The sequence below is a fragment of the Chanos chanos genome, chromosome 5 (genome assembly GCF_902362185.1).
Source record: "Chanos chanos chromosome 5, fChaCha1.1, whole genome shotgun sequence".
NCBI classification, from domain to species: domain Eukaryota; kingdom Metazoa; phylum Chordata; class Actinopteri; order Gonorynchiformes; family Chanidae; genus Chanos; species Chanos chanos.
In genome coordinates this window covers 11,006,765-11,029,227 of record NC_044499.1, presented here as the reverse complement: position 1 = coordinate 11,029,227, position 22,463 = coordinate 11,006,765, and the positions used below count along the sequence as shown (strand labels likewise).

Sequence of the window (22,463 nt, the reverse complement as noted above, 5' to 3'; positions counted from 1 at the left end):
TTCAGTCATCGCGCACTTAATAAACAACACAAAAGTGAGAGAATTCTTCAGAGCACTGAACAATACCTTTTTTTGTGACACTGTGGACTTTTTTCATGACACTCAGATCTTGAAAAGAAGCTGGAGGAAAAGAATAAAGAGATTATGGAATGGAAGTTGAGGGACTGTGGCGTTGATAAGCTAAGTAAGTCACACTATAACTTTACCAATAACTAAACGCCCTCATTTATTCCAGTCCATTATGTTACATTCATCACTTAGAAATACTTTTTTTTTTTAAATCCAACGCTCTGTGTGATGTCCTGGGCCTCAAGAAACACCCGAACACAATTCCCCATCCCTTGTGATATCCGTTCTTTGCTGCATAATCTGCATAAAACATATTATTTTTCCTATCAATCTTCAGCAAAAGAGATAGAACGATTAAAGAGGGAAAATGCGAAGATAGAAGCTGAACTAGAGAACCTCAAAGCATCCGCCTCCGCTGAGATTGAAGGTAAATGGTGTGACAGGTGTAGTACTCATTTGCTAAGAGAGAGATATGTATAGATGAAGATATACTTTTTATGAAGTCATATATAATTTGTCAAATTGAATCTCTGTCACAGAGCTGAGAAAGAAACTTGATGCAAGGAAGAAGGAGCTGACGGAGACCACTGCCGCATTGAGGAAGTCTGATGCTAAGAACGCAGAGCTGCGTGAGTCCACTTTTAATTCACCTGTATTTCTCAGAAATTCTAATTACTGATACAAATACAGTGCTGTATAATGATGCATACTGTTATTGCTGTTAAATTCCAATTTTGCTGACAATTTACCCTATTTATGTCATTTTAGTGTTTTTTTAAGCAGACAGTGAAAAGATATCAGTGCTTTTACATCATCACAGACATATATCAAATTAATTTATGTTTTCTGTGCACAGTCTCATGTCAGAGGGACATTTCTGACTATTGCTTCATGTTTTGCAGTTCTGAAAATAGTTAATTTGGAAAAGCAAATCAGTGGAATCGTAGCTGATTCAAATAATTTTAAAACAACAGCAGACAAACGAATCGCTGGTAAGGCTCACACAGCTCATTTACATATTGCAAGTTCACCACTCAACAGATGATGATGATGATTATTTATTAACTGGTAAATATATAATTATCATGAAATGCAACAACAACAAAAACAGTTTCCTCTTACATTTATATTGACCAACAATAAAATGTTACTCATGTTTGCATTGGCCTTACAGCCCATTATTTCAATATATGTGACATTTAAGGTTCATTGAATGATATTTAGAATTCTAGAATTACAGCTCAGCCTATTATTATGTTTACTTTTCAATCAGAACTTAAAGACCAACTGAAGAAAAAGGACGATGAGTATGCCGCACTAAAGGCCAAAAATAAAGGTAACATGATGCTGTGGTTACTGTTGTAACTTCCTTTTAAATAATTTTCAAAATTCTCATTTTGATTCGGTATTATCATGGGAACCTGTCAAAAGCTGGAACTCAATTTGAGATACATGCTCCGGAGAAATGCATGAACTAAAATATTTCTTTTGGCTTCCAGCTCACTCTTCACAGTTTTAATAATTCAGCCTAACTGGCATTGGACCTCACCTATCAATAAAACGTCATTGCATATGTTGAACTGATTTCAGGATTGTTGACATACATAATCCATTTGGAGCGGTTTTTGTTCCCACTTCTCTGTCAGACGTACAAAATGAATTGGACAAACAAGCCAAGGAACTGGTTGAGTTGCAAGAAGAAATTAAAGATAAGGATGAGGCCCTCTCCAAAAAAGAAGAAAAGCTCAAAGAGAAGGAAAATCTGCTTGAATCAAAACAGAAAAAAATAGATGGTGAGACCATTTCTAATTTGAAAATAATTGGAAATGTTTGAAAAAGAAATACTGCAAAAGATGGCGTTTGCAATGCACCTCTGTGGAAATGTTCTCACTACAGCTGTCCCCCTAACGCTTTACCATTTCTTCCCATTTGTCAGTCGATGCTGTTACAGCAAGTTAATTAATGGAAAGATTATTGCTAAATTTAATCCCTTTTAAAATGCACCATATTTTCTCTATGATAATGACTTGACATTGTTTTTGTTCGCATTATTTCATCAGAGTTGAAAAAGCAGCTGGGCGAAGAGGCAAAAGGGTGTGATGAATTGCGGGAGAAGATGAAGGAAAAGGATGATATCATCGCCAAACAAAAAAAGCAGCTTAAAGATAAGGAAGATGAGCTTGCAACAGCAAAAGAAAAAACAGACGGTGAGATTTTCTGTCATCTGTTATGATGATGAGATTACCTTTTACCTGGAAACAATAAGGAATGTCTCAGAAAGAAATACTTTAACGTTTTTCCAAACGTTTAAGTTGAAGTTTAGACGTTGGCGTTTCCTAACGCCAAAACATTTTCCCACGAAAAGAATAAGCATGTGTAGACCCTTGTCAATCAATGACATTACTGCACGATTATTGACACTGATAGTTCATTTCTAATGGAAACCCTCTTTTGCCTACATACATCTGAAGCTGCTCCAGGTCCTCTCTTAGATACTGACTTCATCTTCTCTGTCTTCTTTTTTTTTTTTTTTTTTGGTCAGAGGCACGAAAGGAATTGGACAAAAAAGAAAAGAAGCTTACTGAACTGAAGGAGGAAATTAAAGATAAAGATGATGTAATCTCCAAACAAAAACAGCAGCTCAAAGATAAGGAGGATGAGATTGCAAGACAGGGGGGAAAAATAGACGGTGAGATTTTTTTTGTAATACACAAACAATTAAAAATAAAAGCAGAAATAAACGATAAAGTACAAAGATGGAAATAGCATGCACCTGCTGAAAACAGTTGCCACTAAAATAAACTGTGTGTATTCATTTTCTTAGGAAAATAATTGCGTTTTATTTTTCTTATGCAACTTTGTCATAGTTTAGCTATGGATATTGACTGGTCATTGGCTCTGACTGCTCTTTCCTTCTATTTTATTTAGAATTAACAAAAAATAATGAGGGTCTTACGGAGAAACTCAAAGAAAGTGAAAAAGAAAAAGAGAAGCTGATAGAAGAATTAGAAGGTGAGATTTTACTTCTACCTGCAAAACAAAAGTAACATGTTAAAACAGTTGTGTTAATGAAGGACATGCATAATGAGACACATTTTCATTCATTCCTTGTACAGGCAAAACGAAAAGAAATAAGGTTGATCCTGGTAAGTATGTGAGGGCACTAAGGCTAAAAGTGTCTATTTTTGCCCATGTTAGCATATACAACTACCTTATATGTCATAAAACACTGCTCTTTTACAACAACGCAGGGCTGGGAATAACAACGTAATCATGGACTGTAAATGATCTGTTACTTTGGTTTTACTGAAGATATAACACATAAATATAAAAAATATATATATACTTTTATTGTGTGTCAGTGAAGTGATGTATGTGTATTTACAGTTAAACTACTGATCAGCATTGATTCATGAACAATACAGTAGGTTTTGGTTCTGTAGAAACTGAATTAACAGTTTTACCTGCTTCTCCTTTTGCAGTTGAAGTGATCTTAGATCCAGACACAGCGCACCCTAGACTCCAGCTTTTAGAGGATGGAAAAAAAGTAACTCTATTAGAGAAACCACAGCCAGTCTCTGAAAACCCGAATAGGTATAACATCGATTTGGGTGTTCTTGCCAAAAAAGGCTGTGACACTGGAAGGTGCTACTGGGAGGTTGGGGTGGAGGGACGGTCATGCTTTATTATAGGAATGGCCCGTGAGTCAGCTGGCAGAAAAGGTGCGATTCGTTATAACCCACGCATTGGCTACTGGACCATTGTCAAGCGTAGAAATGACCAATATTTTGCCCTCAACACTCCACCTGGTCGCATTACAGTTGACAATAAACCATCCAAGGTAGGAGTCCTGACGGACTTTGAGAATAATGAAATATCATTTTATGATGCAGGAACTAAGAAGTTTCTATACAAATTCCAAGGCACTGCACTGGAAGAGAAGCTTTTGCCATACATTGCGACATGCGGAGATAGTGATATTGATGAGCCACCATTTAGCATTGCGCCTATTGGTTCAGTTAAATGGCTAGAATGATTTGTGCTAGTAAAGATGATCACCCTAGAGCCGTACTATACCCCTGCTTCACATTATCTATAGAGCAGTGCAGTCATTGCTTCCACTAAGCCTTATTCTTATGTTTCTTTGACATTTTGTTATTAAACCACTGCATGTGAAAACCAAAAGGTTCTTGTAATTGTCTGTTCATCTTTGACTCATGTACACTAAGGAGACCAATTATAGGGACCCATACATTTGTCTATTCACTCTTAACATGTCTTTTATGCTGTATATCTACAAAAGTCTAGATAAGAATGACAAGAAGACACCGGCTAGCAAAAGGGATATTTATTTTCAGCACACTACAAAGTTTTCAGCACAAGGGTTATCACTCAGAAAAGAAGTAAGGAGGAGACACCATTTCTCGCAGTGAGATCCTTCAGCAATGTTTAATCTGTTCCCAGAGTTCTATCATTTCAACATCTCTTTTGTTAAGACATGCGCACAGGGCATGATAGCATGAAAGTTCATTTTCTAGCGTCATTGTGTTGACGACTGTTGACAGTTGTTTCTGAAAGCATACAGTTTCACTGATGCTTTCCTCAGGGCTTCAAACAAAGCTCTTTTATACCACAAGGCAAGACATGCCTAACTGCAGATGGTCTGTAAATTATTGATGCACAAAATATAGAAGTTTCAATTACTCTTGAATCCCACAACTCAATCATGTTATGATCCAAAACAATACAGTGCAAATATTCTATTGCATAAAAAAAAAAGAACTAAATACACAATGGTATTTAGTCCCTGCCTGCTGTGCCAGCCAACCCTCGATAGAAATGGGCAACAAAGATAGGGTCCTTCTCCTCCAGACTGTTTAAAAAAGCATTCCTCTCCTCTTCAGTCCATGATTCAAACCACTGAGTCCACAGTCTTAGCTGACATTCAAAGATATTAGGGGGGCGATCGTTTACCTTGAAAGCAGAAAAAGCAAGTGAGCTGAATAAACAAATAAGTGACTGAATGAATTAAAGAGACAATGAGAGATGCATGATTTTTAAATGCAACAATTTATTAGACAACTTTAAAACTATACAAACTCCCTTAGCAGCAAAAGGAGCCCCACTTGTAATGCTATTAATGGTTGATGAATTGTTGAAATGTGATACAATAATCTGATTTCACATCAGCACCTGTAATGTGTTGAGCTGTTGCAGCAAGCAGCAAACTTTTCCAGGTACAGCTTTTGAGATCAGGTCTTCCAGAAAATGTTTCCGTTGGACTACACCCCAGCCAAGAAACCAATTAAGCACACACCGTTGCTCTTGCAAAGTTGCATAGGAAAGAGGTACAAGATCTCTCTTTGACCCCATGCCTGCAGGGGCACTTGGCAGGCTTGAGGACATCATGTCCTGAGGAGCAGATAGGAAGTCCGTAACTGAAGTAGGATTTTCCAGTGCAGGCGTCATGGAAGATGGTTGTTCTTGACTTAAATTTCCAGATACCTGATTAAACCAAGCCATTCTCTACAAAATGGGAAATAGTTAGAACAAAAGGAGAATTTTGCCAACACTCTCAGTCGCTTTACCTCAGGCTATCTTGACAGTGACAAAGAACTATGTTTAGCAAGGCTGCCTCCCTGATCAGCTGTGCAGGCCAGGTAAACTTCGTTTTCATTTAAGGTTTGTGGTAGGATAGTAAGGCTTGCAGATTTACATTTCGTCCACGTAGTAAAAATATTTTAAGCATCAGTCTACATTTAACCAAAATGCATGGTATCAACGATACTGCTTCATTGGCAGTTAGAAAAGGTAGCAGAACATTTAAAACATTTTATCATTAACGATAAAGCCCGTTAACCTACTTCCTGAAACTGGTCGGATGCTAGGTAGTTAGCATGCTAGCTTAACAGTCTGACCGAACATCCAGCTTGCTACCGAGATCACTCAAAACTAAGTACTATACACATTAGAATATTTACTCACCTCCGTTTTTACGGGGCACTATTCACCTGCATGCCATTCTACACTGAACATCACGACGCTGTGAGTGAACACCTAAAAACAGCTTTCAGCTGTTAAACCATACTGACGTATTATCTTGAATGAGTTTTCCCCTCCCCCAAACTATACCCTGCTCTGTGCATTTTATTGTCCAATCATGACTATCACGCAGCATTTGGATTGCTGGAGCCCACAGCTGACCCTAATACGCAGCACTACCGATTTCACTTTACTGTAATTGTCTCGAAACATGCTATAATGCGACAACATTAAAGTAAAAATTAATAATAACAGAAACAGGCAAGGGAAAAGTAATTAAGGCCCCTAAGCTGATCGCTACCGTTCATATCACCCATTCCATACTCCTTTCTTATTCTCCTTTAGATTTGCTCGGAAAACTTGGGTATTTAATGCACAGCGAGGCGTCGATGCTCCCTCTATCAACTAATAAGTTACTTTAATTGTCACATTACAAAATAATATATATTTTACTTGTTTAAGTAAACCAATCGTTCGTTTTGCCCCCAACCTACATTAGAATTATTTATAAATTGTTACTCCAGGTTATACTACTGAGTGATACTTCAGGTTAGGGGTATTTGTAAATACGCGCTGGGTAATCTCAGCTATACACGTTAAAGAATAGTGCATTTGAAATCAGGATCAGAACTTGGTTTATTGCCAAGGAGGTTTACTCCTACGAGGAATTTTTCTTGGTGTGTTGGTGCACCATACAAATACAACATACAAAGATACAAATACACCACTAAAATACAATGAATAGTAACAAGTGGTGCAACACAAACAAACTTAAGAAACATCGTCTCAGAAGAATTAAGTATACCACTGAACTAACAAGGACTAACAGAAAAAAACGGTGCGGTAATAGCTATCGAAGAATGCCTTCTAACCCGGGTTAGGAATCCAGCACATGACACTCCATGATTCCAGGATGGTTTGCTCCGCCCTCTCCGGAAACAGTAGTCTTCTGACGTCAGAGAGAGAAGGCGTTGCGGTTAGAGGAGCTGGAGAACGAGCAAAGGCAGAGCAAGATGGCGGACCTCGAAGATGTTACGCTGGACGGGAGGCCGCTTCAATCGCTTCGTGTGGCGGATTTGAAAGCGGCCTTGGAGGAGCGTGGGCTTTCCAAGAGCGGACAGAAAAATGCTCTTATAAAGAGATTAAAGGGGGTGAGTTTGATTAATACCATGGCTTCCAAACTCGCTGCTATCTAGGACCAGATCAGTCTCTAGGCCGACTGTTGGTGGTGTTTGCTGGAGGTGCTCGATCAGTTCGCACGGTGTGTCACCACGGCACCTTTATTTGCTTGCAGTAATTTTTTTAAGTTTCCATGGCTGTGTGTTATATATCTTTGCGCTTTCTGGTAGAAGTGGTTGAAGCATCGAGACTGCTGTGTTGCTGATCTATTTATTGTGAACCGCTAGCTAGGTGCTAACCATTAGTTAGTTTAAGTTGTCGGCGAGTCCGCGCTTTGTGTGTTAGTTCACGATGGAGGCGGGGGGTTATGAAACGGGGACGCGCTTGTGAAGTTAGTAGGTCTTTTTTTCTTTATCAAGACGAACAACATGTGTTTTGTCTAGTTTGCTTACCGTCCTATGGTTAAAGTTAACTCGGCAAAGCCATGTGTATTTAAACATAACGATTGCATTCTGTCGGGGGAGGCTAGCATTGGGATGCATACGTTGTCAGTCGGTGCTTGACGACCATGCTGCTACAGATGCTTTACTGTAGCCGCCGTCTTCTTGGATCTTGTAGTTTTTCAGCCGTAATGAAAGATTTTATGAAGAAGTGTATACTGCGATAAGTGACAGCAGAGTCGTAGTGCTGAAGTTTAAGTTCTGTAATATTGTGGTATTGCGCACCAGTTTGTTTGTTTTGGGGACCCTATGTTTTAACAGGCATAAGCAGCTTCTTGACACCAACCTAAGGGCAGCGTTGCGTTTAAACGCCTTGTTTTCAAATTATTATCTTAAACATACTTAACCTGGATTGCAGTTTTTATATTTAGGTTTGTTTAGGCCTTTTACGTAGAATTTTCATTTATGTACTCCTTGTTTTCAGACATTTTGATTTGCCAGTGGTCAGGAATGTATCCTGTGATCATTTATTGAAAAAGACCTAATGCATCAGCCGCAGGATATCTTCAAATTGCTTACATGTTTTAATTCAAATCACCGAGGTGCCTGAGCATGTGTATTTGCTTTCTGAAACAGGCTCTCATGTTGGAGAACCTGCAGAGAACCTCAACCCACCACATTGGACTGCAGCCTAACTCTCAGGTGAGCTACCTTAGTTATTGGTTGCAGAGAGGAGGTTATAGCTTCTAGCTGGCATTGCTGCCTTTAGGAAAAGTCTCACAGATGAGTAAAATGATCATATAGACATGACATGGTTGCTTCTCTGTGTATTTTGTTAGATTGGTGAGGAGATGAGTCAGAACAGCTTTATAAAGCAATACCTGGCCAAACAACAAGAGCTTCTAAGGCAGCGATTGGAGAGGGAGGCTCGAGAGGCAGCTGAAACAGACGGTGAGTTTAAGTACTGTTGGGCAGAATGGCACAGCAGCCAGCATGGTTAATACACAGTGTGACAAATTTGCATTGTTGGTTTGGCCGCAAAGAGCCATTCCCAGGGTTTTGGGCTTATCAAATTCCATCTCTCACTCAGAGGCAGACCAAGAGGACCATGCTGCAGGCAACGACAGCACAACTTCTCCTGCCCCAAACCAGGTTAGAACCACATTAATTTAGGTCTTTGGTGTTGTGATAAATACAGGGTTAAATGTGCATGCTGATCAGAGTAAAAATAAGCAAGCTTAGTCTGAAGCTTATTTGTGCATGAGTTTAGATTCCCTCTTTCATTTTGAAGTGGGTGTCTCCATTCAGAGTGAATTTTAGCCTAGGACAAGGTTTAGTTTTTGTCTGAGAAAGTGACGCTTAGGTTTGGCATTCAGTACAATTATAAGCTGAACTTGTTTTGCAGTATCTCAGAGGGGTAGGTCTGTCTTTTGTCAGTGGACTGCTGCATGTCTAAAAATTTTGTTAGTATTGGATCAGAAGAAAATCTAACTGGACCCGAATCTCAGCTTCCATGTTCCTCACATCTCTCTCCACCAGGATGTTGCTCCTACGTTAGTTGACCAGCACAAGCCTCTTGCTCCTTCAGTGGGGGAGGGATATGGGGTCACAGCAGATGAGACTGAGAGAGATAGGCAGAGAGAGAAGGAGGTGCCTGGACCTCCCCCTTCTGCACCTACCTCTCTACCTGGTGCAGTAGCCTCCCTGTCTGTCCGTGTTGTAGGTGAGGGAGGGCCGACCTCCAGTCATGCAACGGCCAATAGCGATGATGAGAGTGAAGGGGGAGAAGACGACGAGGAAGAGGAGTGGAATAGGAATGTTCAGAGAGGCTGCCAAGCAGAGCTGCCTAGAGGCCAACCAATAAGGGAGAGATCTAGTGGCTCAAGGCAGCCCCCACAACACATCTCTCCTTTAATGTCTCAGCAGCTCAGGCAACCCACCCCGCCACCATCACCTCCACCAGAACTTTCATTCCCTCTTCCAGACACCCCTAAGCAGAGTCCACCTAGTCCGGTAGCACCCCCATCTAGGCAGCGGACTTCCAGCACCTCCAGCTCTGGCAGCTCTAGTAGTGACAGTCGTAGCAGCAGCCCAGATCCTGCAGGTGATTCCTCGGAACGTAGGCCGGGCCCGCTGACCTTGCTGGCCCGCAAGATGGAGTCAGAAGGGGCTTTTTCTGGAGTAGGGAGACGTGGACGTGAGGAATCTGAAGAATCTGAGGGTGGTGTCATTGCTTCAGTGTTTCCAAACAAGGGACACCAGGATGGAGCTGTGTCTGCCATTACACATACAGCTAATGCTACAGGAGTTCCCTACCCTGGCTCAATTTCGATCACCAATCAGGCAGTCTTAGGAACTTCTTTCCACCATAGTCAAGGTCCTGTGGGTATTGTAAGGACATCTATGGTAGAGGAGATGTATTTAGGGCAGCATGAAAATGAAAATATTTTGGACCAAGAGAGAGAAAGACAGCAAGAAAGAGAAAGAGAGCAAGAACGACTGAAAGCCCTTGAAAGGGAAAGAGAGGAGAGGCAGAGAGTGTTGGAGCGTGAAAGAGCCCTAGAACTGGAGAGGCTGGAGCATCAGAAGGCGTTGGAACGAGAAAGGGAAGAGAGAGAGCGAGCTCTTAAGGTGGAACGTGAGCGACTCGAAAGAGAGCAAGCTTTGGAGAGAGAAAGAGCTTTAGAGCAAGAGAGGCTGGAGAAGGAGAGAGCTCTTGAAAGAGAAAAAGCTTTGGAGAGAGAGAGACAGGAGAAGGAGAGAGCTCTTGAAAGAGAAAAAGCTTTGGAGAGAGAGAGACAGGAGAGGGAGAGAGCTCTTGAAAGAGAAAGAGCTTTGGAGAGAGAGAGACAGGAGAGGGAGAGAGCTCTTGAAAGAGAGAGAGCTTTGGAGAGGGAGAGAGCTCTTGAAAGAGAGAGAGCTTTGGAGAAAGAGAGACAGGAGAGAGAAAGAGCTCTTGAAAGAGAAAGAGCTTTGGAGAGGGAGAGACAGGAGAGGGAGAGAGCTTTGGAGAAAGAGAGACAAGAAAAAGAGAGACTGGAGAAAGAGAGACTGGAGAGAGAGCAAATGGAGAGGGAGCAAATGGAGAGGGAGCAAGCTTTAGAAAGGGAGAGACAAGAGAAAGAACGACAGGAAAGGGAAAGGGCAGTGGAGCGAGAGAGACAGGAGAGAGAGAGGGCTTTAGAGCAAGAGAGACTAGAAAGGGAAAAAGCTTTGGAACGAGAGAGACAGGAAAGAGAAGCTTTGGAAAGGGCGAGACAAGAGAGAGAGAAGACTTTGGAGAGAGAAAGAGCTCTTGAACAAGAAAGGGAAGAGAAGAGGAAGGCTATGGAGAGGGAAAAAGAAGAGCGGGAGAGAGCTTTGGAACAAGAAAAAGAGGAAAGGGAACATCTTTTGGAACAAGAAAGAATGAAGGCTCTCGAGCAAGCGGAGAAGGAGAAGGCTCTGAAACGGGAAAAAGAGGAGAAGGAGAGAGAGAGAGATAGCCGTCTCCCTCCGTGGAAACGTGGTCGTGACATTGGGGGGTTTTCCTACTCTGTGCTTCATCCTGCATCCCTCTCTGGTGGAACAGAGAAAGGTGTTTTAACGGAGGGTGGGGACTTAGAAGGTGGGGAGACCCAGAGTGGAGGAAAAGATACTGGCCATACAGAACCTTTCCCTCCCCAGTCTCCGTCTCTCACAACGCCCCTGTCCCCCCAGTCCTCGTCTAAGAAGTTCCGTTTTCTCAGAGATGCCCCTGTTATGTCTCTGCCACCATCAGCCACTGCGTCTGTGCTGAAGAGACCTCGCTACTTCTCAGACAGTCCAGTTCCATCATCTTCCTCTCCTCTTCACTCACCGACTAAATCTGGGGAACTTATTGGTCATGTGCCACCACAGATACCACCGAGACAAGGATCCGTTGTTCCTGCAACCAATGAGGCCAGTCAGCCAGAGAGCGAAGTTCTTGAGGCTGTTACTCTGATGCCAACCAAGTCTCAGAGGGAGGAAGGTGATGATACTGTAGCGTCGAAAGAAACTCCTGTCGTACAGATGGAGCAAGACAACGTAAGCATGCAAGGTGGTGAGTCTGGTAATTCCTCAGTTTTTGAAAAATCCAAAGGTGAGAAAAACCAGGAGAAGACTCCCTCTGCATCAAACCGAATGGAGGAGAAGGAAATTGAGAGAGGGAGGGAGGGGGAAAGAAAGAAAGATGAAAAGAGAGGGAGACAGTCATCCTCCTCTGGTGACTCTTCTTCGTCCGATTCTGACTCTGGATCCACATCATCCTCTCGTTCTTCTGCTTCATCCTCTTCCTCTCTGGAAAAAACCCGCTCCACATCAGGTGGCAGGAGGGTGAGTGATTTATAGGTTCTTCATCTCTCATTCTGTCTTGCTTTTTCTCGCTCTCATGTTTGAGCTTAGCGGCCGAACAACCGCAGAGAGATGTCAGTTAAAGTAACAGGAAGAAGATGATGGCAAGTCAGAAGCAGAGGGGCTAAAGGAGCGGTTCTGTACACCGTGCAAGTCATTTCAGCATGTTTAGTTCAGCTCAGCAGCCCTGTCAAATAGAGAGACAATCAGTGAAATATTTCTTTCAGTCTGACCTAGAGATGCCAGAGGAGATGGAATTTTTTTTTTTTGTATGATCGATCCATGTTGATTATGTAAAATAAATAAATAAAATGTGCTGATTTTGATCAGTGAAGTTTATTATAAAGATTGTGTAAGCTGATAGATTGCCTGTCATGCTAGTGTAGAGTAAGCATTTGGGCTCCCCTTTGCAAATATTGTTGAAGAAAATAAAATCTTTAATGCTTCAGGGCTAGATGTTTCTTTACCTCTGACAGTTTTCTCCTAACTATCACTTTTCATCTTGTGTCATTAATTTTTTTGTTTTACTACTTTCCAGCTAAAGTTTTTCAGTCTCAGAATGTGTGTGTACTTAAATTGAAAATAACAATGCATGATTTCATTTCACTTCTCATGAAATGCCTTTTTGCTCTTTAACATTTCACAGGTCCAAGTCCTCACTATTTCTAACTTTGCTTGCTAATTGCTAACTTTGCTTGCTAATCGTTTTTCCCCACCTGCATTGCATGGCATTCTCTGACTTCATCAGGAATACTCTTCGCATTCTATTCTATGTTCTAAAGCACCCACAGACCTTACAGGCATGCTATGTGGTTTTTTTGCTAGTCTGAAGAAACTGAGAGAAGTCAGTTACCTCAGGAGAAAGAGAAAATTTGCCAGCCAAAAGGATCGACTGAAACTCCTGAAACACACCAGCGCAAAAAACGAGGAGTTGCTGAGGAAGAGACCGAAACGAACAGCGAAGGAGTCAGCCAGACCAAGGTTCGTAAAAAAAGAGTCAACAGTAATTTGGGTGCTACTGAGCAGTGATGTCCAAACAAAAGATGATCAGTAACTGTGTTTGAGTAGGGACACTTTGTTTGTTCTGTTATTAAGAGTACACCAAGTTCCACTTTCAGTATCTTGACCAGGATTCCTCAGATGTTTCAGTACTTTTTGAGTAGTTGAATGTTCTGTTGCATCACATTTAACTGCACTGACAGCAGTCTTACCTGATGGGACACGGCAAGCTCGTACTGTAGACTGTGCAAAGGGTATTTCTTTGAAAATCTTTTGAATATTTTCTAAATCTCACTTTTGCATCCCCTCTTCTCATCCTGTGCATCTTAGAGGCCCTGCTTAGGACTGCCACCTGACAAGAGAAAAGATGCTGAAGAGGAGGAGACAAAGAGAGACAGTAGCAGGTCTGTTTTAAATAACAATCCATCCTACTCGGAGAGACTTTTTGTGAGCAGATACAATGCATGCACAAATAATATTTAGTCATTTTTAATGAGTTAATCAGAGTTTCAAAACAATAAACACATTTTCCCTCAGTGTGAATGTATCATTTGTACACGCACAGGAAGCCAATGCTTTAATGTTAATCGGAAGCCTCTGCGGCTTGGGGATTTATTGGGGATGGATATTTCTTTAATAACTGACGAGTTCAAATTTGAGTAGTTAGGGGGGAGGGGGTTGAAAATAGTTTGAATCTTGGTCCACATTAATAGAGACTGTATTTAAAAATTTCACCAAAAAGCATAGACTTCATATGTACATTTATATTTACTGCGGGTTTTCAGCAGGTATGCACTTTGACAGCGTCTGACATCTCTCTGTCATGCATCATCTTGTGTGGGGCTTTGCAAGTACATCAGCTCTGTGTAAAACTGAAAAGGAAAAAGTCTCTGTTTTGTCACTGTTTAAGTACACGATTTGTATATGCAGTTATTTCTTAAGGCAAACAAAGTATTCCCATTGTTATGGGGGATGAGAGAAATTTTCATTAACTAGTATTAGGATCACGTTTTAGGATGAAGTTGTCAGTTGATTGAAAACATGTAAGTTGTTCAGAGCTGGCTAGTATTGGCATCACGACGATCGGTTCATTGAGACATAGATTAATAAGACATTATGTTCATTACAACCGCTACGATACACTTCGGAATTGCCGACAGGCAGCCGATGCGACAGCCTTACGGTCGGTGGAAATGTGAGGCTGGGTCCTGCAGTCTGCCGTTCTGCCTTTCTCATTCAACATGGCTGTTCTGCGTGTTTTGTTTGACCGATAGCAGAAAGCTCATTCAATCATCCTAAATTTTTTTCCCTGAAGGACATTAGCATTGACTCTGATTGCTGCTGATTCCGGAGAAACATTTATGTTTGGGCTGGTCCCGACATTGTGCTTTACGAGGGGAATAGACGCGGGTGAGGTTGGAGAGAGCTTACTTATCGCTGCGCCGTGTCTTTTTCATTCGCGTTGGTTTATGCGGCGCTACTGTTTTGGAAGTATAAAGGAGGGGAAGTCACTGGGCAGCAGTGACGCCGCTCGTTTTATCAGCTCCGTCCCTTTTTTTGACTGTTGCACAAGGAATATAGAGAAACGCGTTAAAGTGTGTGACGCCTCACTGAGCAGCGCAAGAATGTTTTGTCGGCATGTGGTAATGCCTCATGGACTGGGGACTAATACTGAGGTCGGATGGGTCTTATCGTAAAGCATCCATAGTTGGCATGCCAACTTCATAGATAGTTTTTATACAGGCTTCCCCAAGCCAAAATATTGAAAGGGCAGTTGATTTATTTGTCAACAAGTTGTTTTGATTTTTTTTTTTTTTTGTAAGTGTGTGGAGATTTTTTTTTACTGTTGTAAAAACTATGTGGTGCAAACATTTAAATTATCAAGTGCAGTAATTGTAAGCTAATGAGTACCTTTTTAATTTCTCTCTCTCTTTCTCTCTCCCTCTCTCTCTCTCTCTCTCTCCCTCTCCCCTTTTAGTGAGGTGAAGGAAGCTGTCATGGCGGAGTCTGAGAAGGTTTCCGAGAGCAGTGAGGAGGTAAGACGATTGGGAAGTGCTGGGCAGACCCAATGCCATCACACTTCAAGCAGCAGGGCAGGGGCCTAGAGAGGTCCAACATGAGAGGATGCCTGGTCAGATGACCACCTTAAAGTGTGGATGTACTAACATATACTGCTAATAGTCAGCCCTCTTGGACAATGAAATTTATCCACATGCTTTTCTACACCCTATTCATCTCATCCATTTTTTCCTCACCCATCCTCTCACTGTAAAGAGTTAATCACATTTCTCAAGACATGTGGCTTTGTTTTATGTAGTAATCTAGATCTAGCATTTTTGATAACTTAAATACCTTTTAAGTTTTGTAATCCATACCTAGAGTAGAATCATTTTCCTTTATAGTTTAAGCTAACATTACATCTGGTTTTCTGAGCAGTAGTTGTTTTCTTTATTTGGGTTGTGATATGCAGCTCTCTGTTGCTTTTGCCCATTGCTGTCTAAGAGGTGTGGTCTGAGATTGTGCTGTTTTATGAACCTTTGCTGATGCTGTCCTAGACAGAAGCAGCAGGGGGCACTCTCACTCTGGCTGATGTTTAAAAACCCCTTGATTGCTTTGTTGTGAAGGTGATCATGCCTCTTCCATTGCCCCTAATGGTACCTGCATACAACTGCCACTACTACTACTCCTACTCCTACTACTACTACTACTACTACCACTACTGCACCTGTTCCAATACCCCCAAGCGGCAAGGCTATACCTGATAGGCCCCCGAGTCTGCACTACAGTGGAACAAACCAGGCCTTAATGGCCACCTTGCACTGGAGATGGCTCAGAGGAGATATTGATTGGACTAAGGAAAGTCTATATCATGAGATCATGGTCTCACGATAGATCGGGCGTTCTGCATGTCTTTGGCCACGCCCATCCTTTGGCAGCAAGCACTATCGCACCGTCACCTGAAATCATGCTCAGAGATGTACAACTCAGTCATGGACACTAAATCTGCTTCCAGCTTCAGTTTCGTTGTATTTTCAACCTCAAATCATGGACAGTTGTGTGCCAGTAAGGGTTCTCGAGTGGAACTTTGTGCCTCTTGGACATGTCACGCTAGAATGGGATATGAAAGTTACTTTGCTGTGTTCAAACCCGTTACAGTATTGGTATTGGTCCACAATGGTTTTTCTGGGAGAGGCATCTTGGACTCTTTTATTATTGATCTTGAGAGATAACATCTTTGCTGTTTCAAATTATGAACTCAGCATTCGCCTCTGTGGATTTTACTTTCCTTTTTCCAAACACACGGACAACCATGATGAATTCAACTTTGAGTTGTGTTTTTGAGCTGAAGAAGGGACTAGTCAAATGGTTCCCAATTGTTTTGAAACTCTGTTGATAAGGGAAGAAAAACTTTGAGCTTTACTGGAGAAAGATGGTGTTTTTCAGTTATCAACTTCAGCCTTTAAGAAGTGAAGGGTAAGGATCCACCAACCAAGCCTTACCCTTCTTTAAATGGAAGTTCATTTTCAAACCGTTTGAGAGACTGTTACTGGAGTTTTGGAGTCTCATGAGAGAATCTCTGTGGACTGTGGCCATCACTTATTGTCTGCCAAAGCCACTCAAGCTCCACCCAAACTGATCTGCATATGAGCCCTTCTGCCAACCAGCATTCAGATTTCCACCCAAACTTCTCAACTTCCTTTGATTGGACTGTTGTTGCCTAAATACAGTACATGCAGACGTGCGATTGGGCCATAGCCAACCCAGTGAAGAACAGGTGTCAATGGTACCAGGGAATAAGTAGTCACTCTCTCAATTTTATAGAAGTATTTTCTACTTTAAGAACTTAAGTTAGGAAATACATATGTATTGTCAATATTCCTTAACCCTATATTGAAGCAATTGACCATTTGCAGAAGAGTAGAGTGTATTATTCTTAAGGCTAGGGCAGGTTTCTTTTTAAAATGCATCAATTTTCTAATATTGGTCATTGCATTTGGCTGTGGTTAGTTCACTGCCATTAGAATAAGGCTTATCTGCCTATAACCTTCATAGACAGGAAGTCCCTAAGTATTCATTTACAGGAATTAAAACTGCAGTACAGCCTTCAGTTTGATGTCTGTCTGTGGGTTTATATGAGTGGATAGACCGCAGCTCCAAGTTTTTTAGATTTTTTTTGTTTTAAACTGTCATTCATTCATTAGAGGAGCCATGAGACCTATGGCTGTTTGCACATTCAAACTTAGCTACTGTAAGTTATAGTTTATTAAGAAAAACCCTCAATGCGAAGGTGAACTGGAGAAGCGGTCTCTCCCCTCACCAGTTTCCCATTTTTTTTTTTTTTTTATAGTCACCATCCTTATTGAAGACTTAATCTCTTTCTGTCTTTTCTCATGTTTTCTCTTTCCTCATTCACGTGGACTGTCCTTCCATGTCTCCCTGTCTCATATCTTCCCCTCGTCTGGGGTGTCTTTATTTTGTCTTTGTTTCAGAGCTCCACACCAAAGGCCTTCACCGCCCGTAGGATCTCCCTCGGCAGTGAGTATCCCTGTGTTTATTCTCATCCCACTTCATTCTGCGTGCTCTCTCTCTCTCTCTCTCTGTCCTCCTTTTTTTAATGAGCTCTAATGTGAACACATTCCGGAGGAAAGCAATGTCACCTTGCATGCTGGTGAGCGAGCCTTGTCTATCGAAGCCTCGCAGAATGGAGGTCACACAAAGTTCTTTTCTATTTAAAGTATTCAGGATGTGTGCTCAGGCTGAAAAAGAACCACATTACTTTCTCTCTGTCGACAAATGTATAACCTCTGTTGCTACGCAGCCTGATCCGCGGTTACTATGAGGATGTTGTTTTAGAATATGTTATCAGCCCCGGGAGTGAGATGATATTAGGTTCTACTGTTACAATGATCTTTCATGATTGGCTGCTCTCCATGCTCAGGCACTAAGCCTGTCCCTGGAGCCGTGAGCTCAGAGGGGGAGGCAGAGTCTGGGACTTCAGCAGGAAGAAAGAGAAGATGGGGATCCAGCACCGCTGTCACTGCCAAGAAACCCTCAATCAGCATCACTACAGACTCACTGAAGGTACAGATCACCACCTCTGCCCTCACCTTTCATCACCTGTCACAGTGCGCAGTCGACCCAATTTACATCTTGCTCTACTTATACTGTGAAAATCTGCGTGTTCTACCCAGTGGTGGAGATTAGGCCACTGTGGTCAAGTCAACCTGTTGCATGTTTTTGGTCTACAGCTGTGTTCTCAGGGAAAAGAAACGTGTTTTTGTAATGTGAAAGCATGTACAAACTTTTATTAACTCAGTCTACTTTATTTCCAATTTTTACTTTTTTCCTTTCTTTCCACACGTAGTCCTTGATTCCTGACATTAAACCATGCCTGGGCCAGGAGGCCGTTCTGGATCTTCACCCAGAGGAGACTCACCTTTCCGGGGAGGAGGAAAGCGGAGAGAGAGACAACCAGGACCTGAAGATCAGGCGCACTGTCACACAAGTTGGTGTTATTCTTCTCCACAGCATGTCTGCATGTCATTCAAAATGATAGATGACTTATCGCATGGTATCACCACCAAATGTAGTAGCAAACCTGTTGAGTTATTGGTAATGAATTGAGATTCCAGCTGTTTTCATGTACATCCCTCACGCAGGTCATCACATCTGAGACTCAAGAAAATGGACAGAAGGAGTCAAAGAGAGGTGAACAGGAGGAGGAAGAGGAGGATGTGAGGGAAACCATGGAGAGAAACCGCCAGGAGGAGAAAATGGACGGCTCTATCAAGATATCCATGGAGAGGAGGTCACCTTCATCTGGCCGCGATGTTGACATGAAGACAGGTGATTTATGGAAAATGAACAACTCTCATTTTCTGGTAAAACAGACCGTAAAAACTGCTGTGGTCTTAAGATCCAGTGCTCCTTCTGTAGAAGAACAGAAAGTTCCCTTATCTTGAAAGAGTTTTGCACAGTTTGACTGTTGTACGTCAGAGACTGGGACCACACAACTTTTGTAATTTTTTATGAATATAAACAGACGTTCGTGCCAGGAAAACAAGGAGAATAAGCTCAGTGTATTTATCTTTTTCTCTCCCCTCCCGCTGGCAGTCACTCCCAGTGACACACTGGTGCGCCGCTCCATCAGTCAACAGAAATCTGGCGTTAGCATCACTATCGACGACCCAGTTCGCACCGGCAAACAGACCTCACCACCCAGAGGAAAAGTCTCCAATATCATCCACATCTGCAACCTGGTAAATCATCTCAACAGAAATGCTCCAGAAAAAATCCTCGAGATTTGCATATCGATGCGCATATCGATAGTTAAACTGTTGGTTGTTCAGTCAGAAGTTTCCTGTGTAACTGCGTACCAATCGCTGTCTTGTGTTTTCCAGGTTAGACCTTTCACCCTGGGTCAGCTGAAGGAGCTGCTGAACCGAACTGGCACCATTGTTGAGGAGGGCTTCTGGATTGACAAGATTAAGTCTCACTGCTATGTCACAGTAAGACTCCAGCTACTCTACCACTTTGTTTCTGATTCATAAAAAAAAAATCTCGAGTCCCATTAGTTTCATCTCTTGGCCTCTCCCTTCACTTTAAGATGCCTTTAAGCCCTCATCTGTTTTTCTCAGACTAGAAGAGGTTGTTTTGTTGTTGTTTATGTTGCCTAATAACTTTTTTCCCCCCTCTTTTTTCTTTTAATTCTTTCTTTTTTCCTTTATATCTCAGTATTCAAGTGCAGAAGAGGCAGTTGCCACTAGAGCAGCCCTGCATGGAGTTAAGTGGCCCCAAAGTAACCCCAAAGTCCTCAGTGTTGACTTCTGCCAGCAAGATGAGGTGAGCAGATCTCAAATGTTGTTTCTCCATTTGCTTTTCTTTCCTCTGCTCGGAGTCAAAATCTCTTATCAAGTTTAGTTTTCCAAATCCATCCACTGCTTTAGTGTTGAACGATTGGCGTCAGAATGTGCCCTTATGACATTGGGCCTATGTTGAGTATAGGGATGAAACGGTCACAGGTTTCACTGTAAAATTCCCAGCGGTTAGTATTACCGTTTCATTACCGTTGCACTTTGGAAAAACTCCCGTTAAATACTGTCTAGCATCAACAAAAATTAGCAACAGTCTCCCAGACGCAGGCGCAGCGTGCATCGTGGGTTTGTTTTGCGTCAGTGAAAACAAAAGCCATGTAGATATTTTGCTGTGCAAACAAGAAGTGCACAGTGCTGCTAATTTTATTTGTGGTTTTCAATATAAAACTTGGTAAAATGATTTCAGTTTGTGTATCAGTACTTTTCGAACATTTTCGGCACGTTTTTAACAATACCACGATAGTACTGATAACCGTGATTAACTTTGGTCGCTACAATCGTGATATTAAGTTTTCATACTGTTTCATCTCTGGTTGAGTAGATATTTGACGTCTGTACGTTTCCCTTATTGTCAGTACCCTGAACTCTTTCCTGCTATTGTCTGTGTAATTACTCAGCTGGACTTCCATAAGGGCTTACTGACTGCGGAGAGGCCAGGTGAGGAGGAGAAGGGAGCGGCCGCAGCGGGGCAAGGGCGAGGTGCTCGGGGTGCCGCTCCTCCTCCTCCTCCTCCTCTAATGCCCGAAAGGGATCAGTGGGCAGAACGGGAACGCGAGATGGAGCGGAGAGAGAGGACACGTGCGGAGCGGGAATGGGATAGGGATAAAGTCCGAGATTTCAGCAAACCCGGCGAGGAGGGCGCCGGGAGACGATCGCGCTCCCGTGACAGAGAGAGGAGGCGCAAGGAGAGGGGCAAGAGCAAAGAGAGGAAAACTGACAAAAAAGGTGGGGGTCACATGATAAAGGGTTGAGGTTTCTTCACGTCTTAACAGGTATTTGTATTAACACGTGTATTAACGCGCACGCATTCTGTGGCTTTGAACATTCAGAGAAAGCCCCAGAAGAGCCTCCTGCCAAACTGCTAGATGACCTGTTCTGCAAAACCAAAACAGCTCCATGTATATACTGGCTGCCTCTTACTGAAGAGCAGGTGAGAGAGACACGCGCACTTTCCTCCCGTCGGAAAATAACGACAGGCTGCTGTTCGTTCCATTGCACGACAGATTTAACAAACTGCTCTTCAGTTATGTAATCACTAAATACCAAGTGGACAGGTTTATTAGTCTGTTTTTTTTTCTTTCTGTCCTCTAGGTGGTGCAGAGAGAGGCCGCGCGAGCGGAGAGGATGCGTGAACGCGAGAAGAAGAGGAAAGAGCTTCAAGAAGAAGAGGAGAAGAAGAGAGAGGAGGAGCGTAAAGAGCGGATGAAGGCCAATGCGAGCGCCGGAGGCGGTGAGGGCGAGAGAGACAGGGACAGAGACAAAGATAGAGATCGGGACAGAGAGAGAGAGAGAGACAGAGGAAGGGACAGAGAGAGGGACAGAGAAGGGGAGAAACGAAGGGAGGGTTACCGCAGGCCCGTGGGGAGCAGCGCCGCCGGGAGCAGGCGGTCACGCAGCCGTAGCGACCCCCCGCCAAGAGACAGACGACGCTAACGGGACAACCCGGAGGGGTTGGAACTCTGTGACGAACCCGCACCTCCTTCACTACATGTGCTGTTACAGCTCAAATGCCACCCCTGAGGACCAACGTCAAATTGTACGCGTGCACACACACACACACCACACACACACTCTCATACTCCCTCACGCATAGGGACCATTCTCTGGGTGGTGCAGAATCTCTCGTGTAGGCCGCTGTCTGAGTCTGAGGGTCGATAACTCATCTAGTGTTCATTTTCCCCAGTCTTTTTGGGCTTTTGGTGGGACTGACTGTAAAAGATCCATTCCTTCCCCTCCCTACACGTTTCTACACGTCGAGTGAGCGGAGCAGCTCGGCTCCTCCATGTTCTTTTTCGGTAGCATTCGAGGCTGTCAGCCCTTCACCTTCTCTCGCCTCAAATTTCCTGAGGTTTACCTGTTGTCGGGGGGGTGGGGGGGTTACCTGTTGGTTACCTTCTATTTTTTTTTTTTTTTTTTTGCTTTGACATCTAGATGTTGCCAACTGACAAAGATGCCTTCGGGTGGAACTTCTCCAAAAGCTTTGATGTGACACGTGTCAACATCAGGTTTACCTTGTCTGCATTCCTCTCTTGTGTTTTCTTACCTTGTTCCTGTCCTTTGTCACCCGTCCACCTCTGGCACTGTATGGAGAAGGGGGAAATGATATTTAACCTTTACACAGTTGTTTTTAATATTGTTTTTTAATCATTATTTTATCGTTTTAGTATGAAAGTTGAGTTTTGTTTTGGTTTTTTGTTTGGTTTTTTTTTTTTAATTTTTTGTTTACTCCTGTAAGTGCTGAATGTACAAATAATAAAAAAAAAGGTTATGTCTAAATATTGAGTGCTCGATTTATTCTTATTTCTAACAGATAATTTCTTTATTAATTAGCAATAACTATTACTCA

The 22,463-nt window shown here is 42.5% G+C and overlaps 2 protein-coding genes across 3 annotated transcripts; one reads left to right on the top strand and one right to left on the bottom strand.

Moving 5' to 3' along the window:
• Positions 1–4,402: 4,402 nt before the first annotated feature.
• On the bottom strand, positions 4,403–6,166 carry c5h14orf119 (chromosome 5 C14orf119 homolog). Of its 2 annotated transcripts, none has more exons than XM_030776057.1 (3): positions 6,055–6,166; positions 5,263–5,595; positions 4,403–5,043 (listed from the first exon to the last, which is right to left on the bottom strand). In XM_030776057.1, the coding sequence occupies exons 2-3, from the start codon at positions 5,590–5,592 to the stop codon at positions 4,870–4,872; spliced, it is 504 nt and encodes a 167-aa protein (XP_030631917.1). In that variant the 5' UTR covers positions 5,593–5,595; positions 6,055–6,166; the 3' UTR covers positions 4,403–4,869. The 2 variants fall into 2 exon arrangements, with proteins under 2 accessions (XP_030631917.1, XP_030631918.1); XM_030776058.1 differs by having other exon boundaries at positions 5,263–5,481.
• A 947-nt stretch (positions 6,167–7,113) lies between these two features.
• acin1a (apoptotic chromatin condensation inducer 1a) lies at positions 7,114–22,248 on the top strand. The gene is made up of 19 exons (XM_030776056.1): positions 7,114–7,262; positions 8,307–8,372; positions 8,510–8,621; positions 8,767–8,822; positions 9,210–10,076; positions 10,200–12,005; positions 12,849–13,004; positions 13,353–13,426; positions 15,001–15,058; positions 17,513–17,558; positions 17,962–18,104; positions 18,388–18,528; positions 18,683–18,869; positions 19,137–19,282; positions 19,424–19,531; positions 19,758–19,865; positions 20,515–20,842; positions 20,947–21,047; positions 21,209–22,248. The coding sequence occupies exons 1-19, from the start codon at positions 7,125–7,127 to the stop codon at positions 21,548–21,550; spliced, it is 4,983 nt and encodes a 1,660-aa protein (XP_030631916.1). The 5' UTR covers positions 7,114–7,124; the 3' UTR covers positions 21,551–22,248.
• Positions 22,249–22,463: the final 215 nt, after the last annotated feature.

Coding starts and splice junctions, on each gene's coding strand:
- c5h14orf119 (XM_030776057.1), bottom strand. CDS start 5,592: ATGGCTTGGTTTAATCAGGTATCTGGAAATTTAAGTCAAGAACAACCA. Junction 5,044..5,262: donor AACAGCTCAACACATTACAG/GTGCTGATGTGA, acceptor TCTGCTTTCAAG/GTAAACGATCGCCCCCCTAA.
- acin1a (XM_030776056.1), top strand. CDS start 7,125: ATGGCGGACCTCGAAGATGTTACGCTGGACGGGAGGCCGCTTCAATCG. Junction 10,077..10,199: donor GTATTGTAAGGACATCTATG/GTAGAGGAGATG, acceptor GAAAGAGAGGAG/AGGCAGAGAGTGTTGGAGCG. Junction 12,006..12,848: donor CCACATCAGGTGGCAGGAGG/GTGAGTGATTTA, acceptor TTTTTTTGCTAG/TCTGAAGAAACTGAGAGAAG.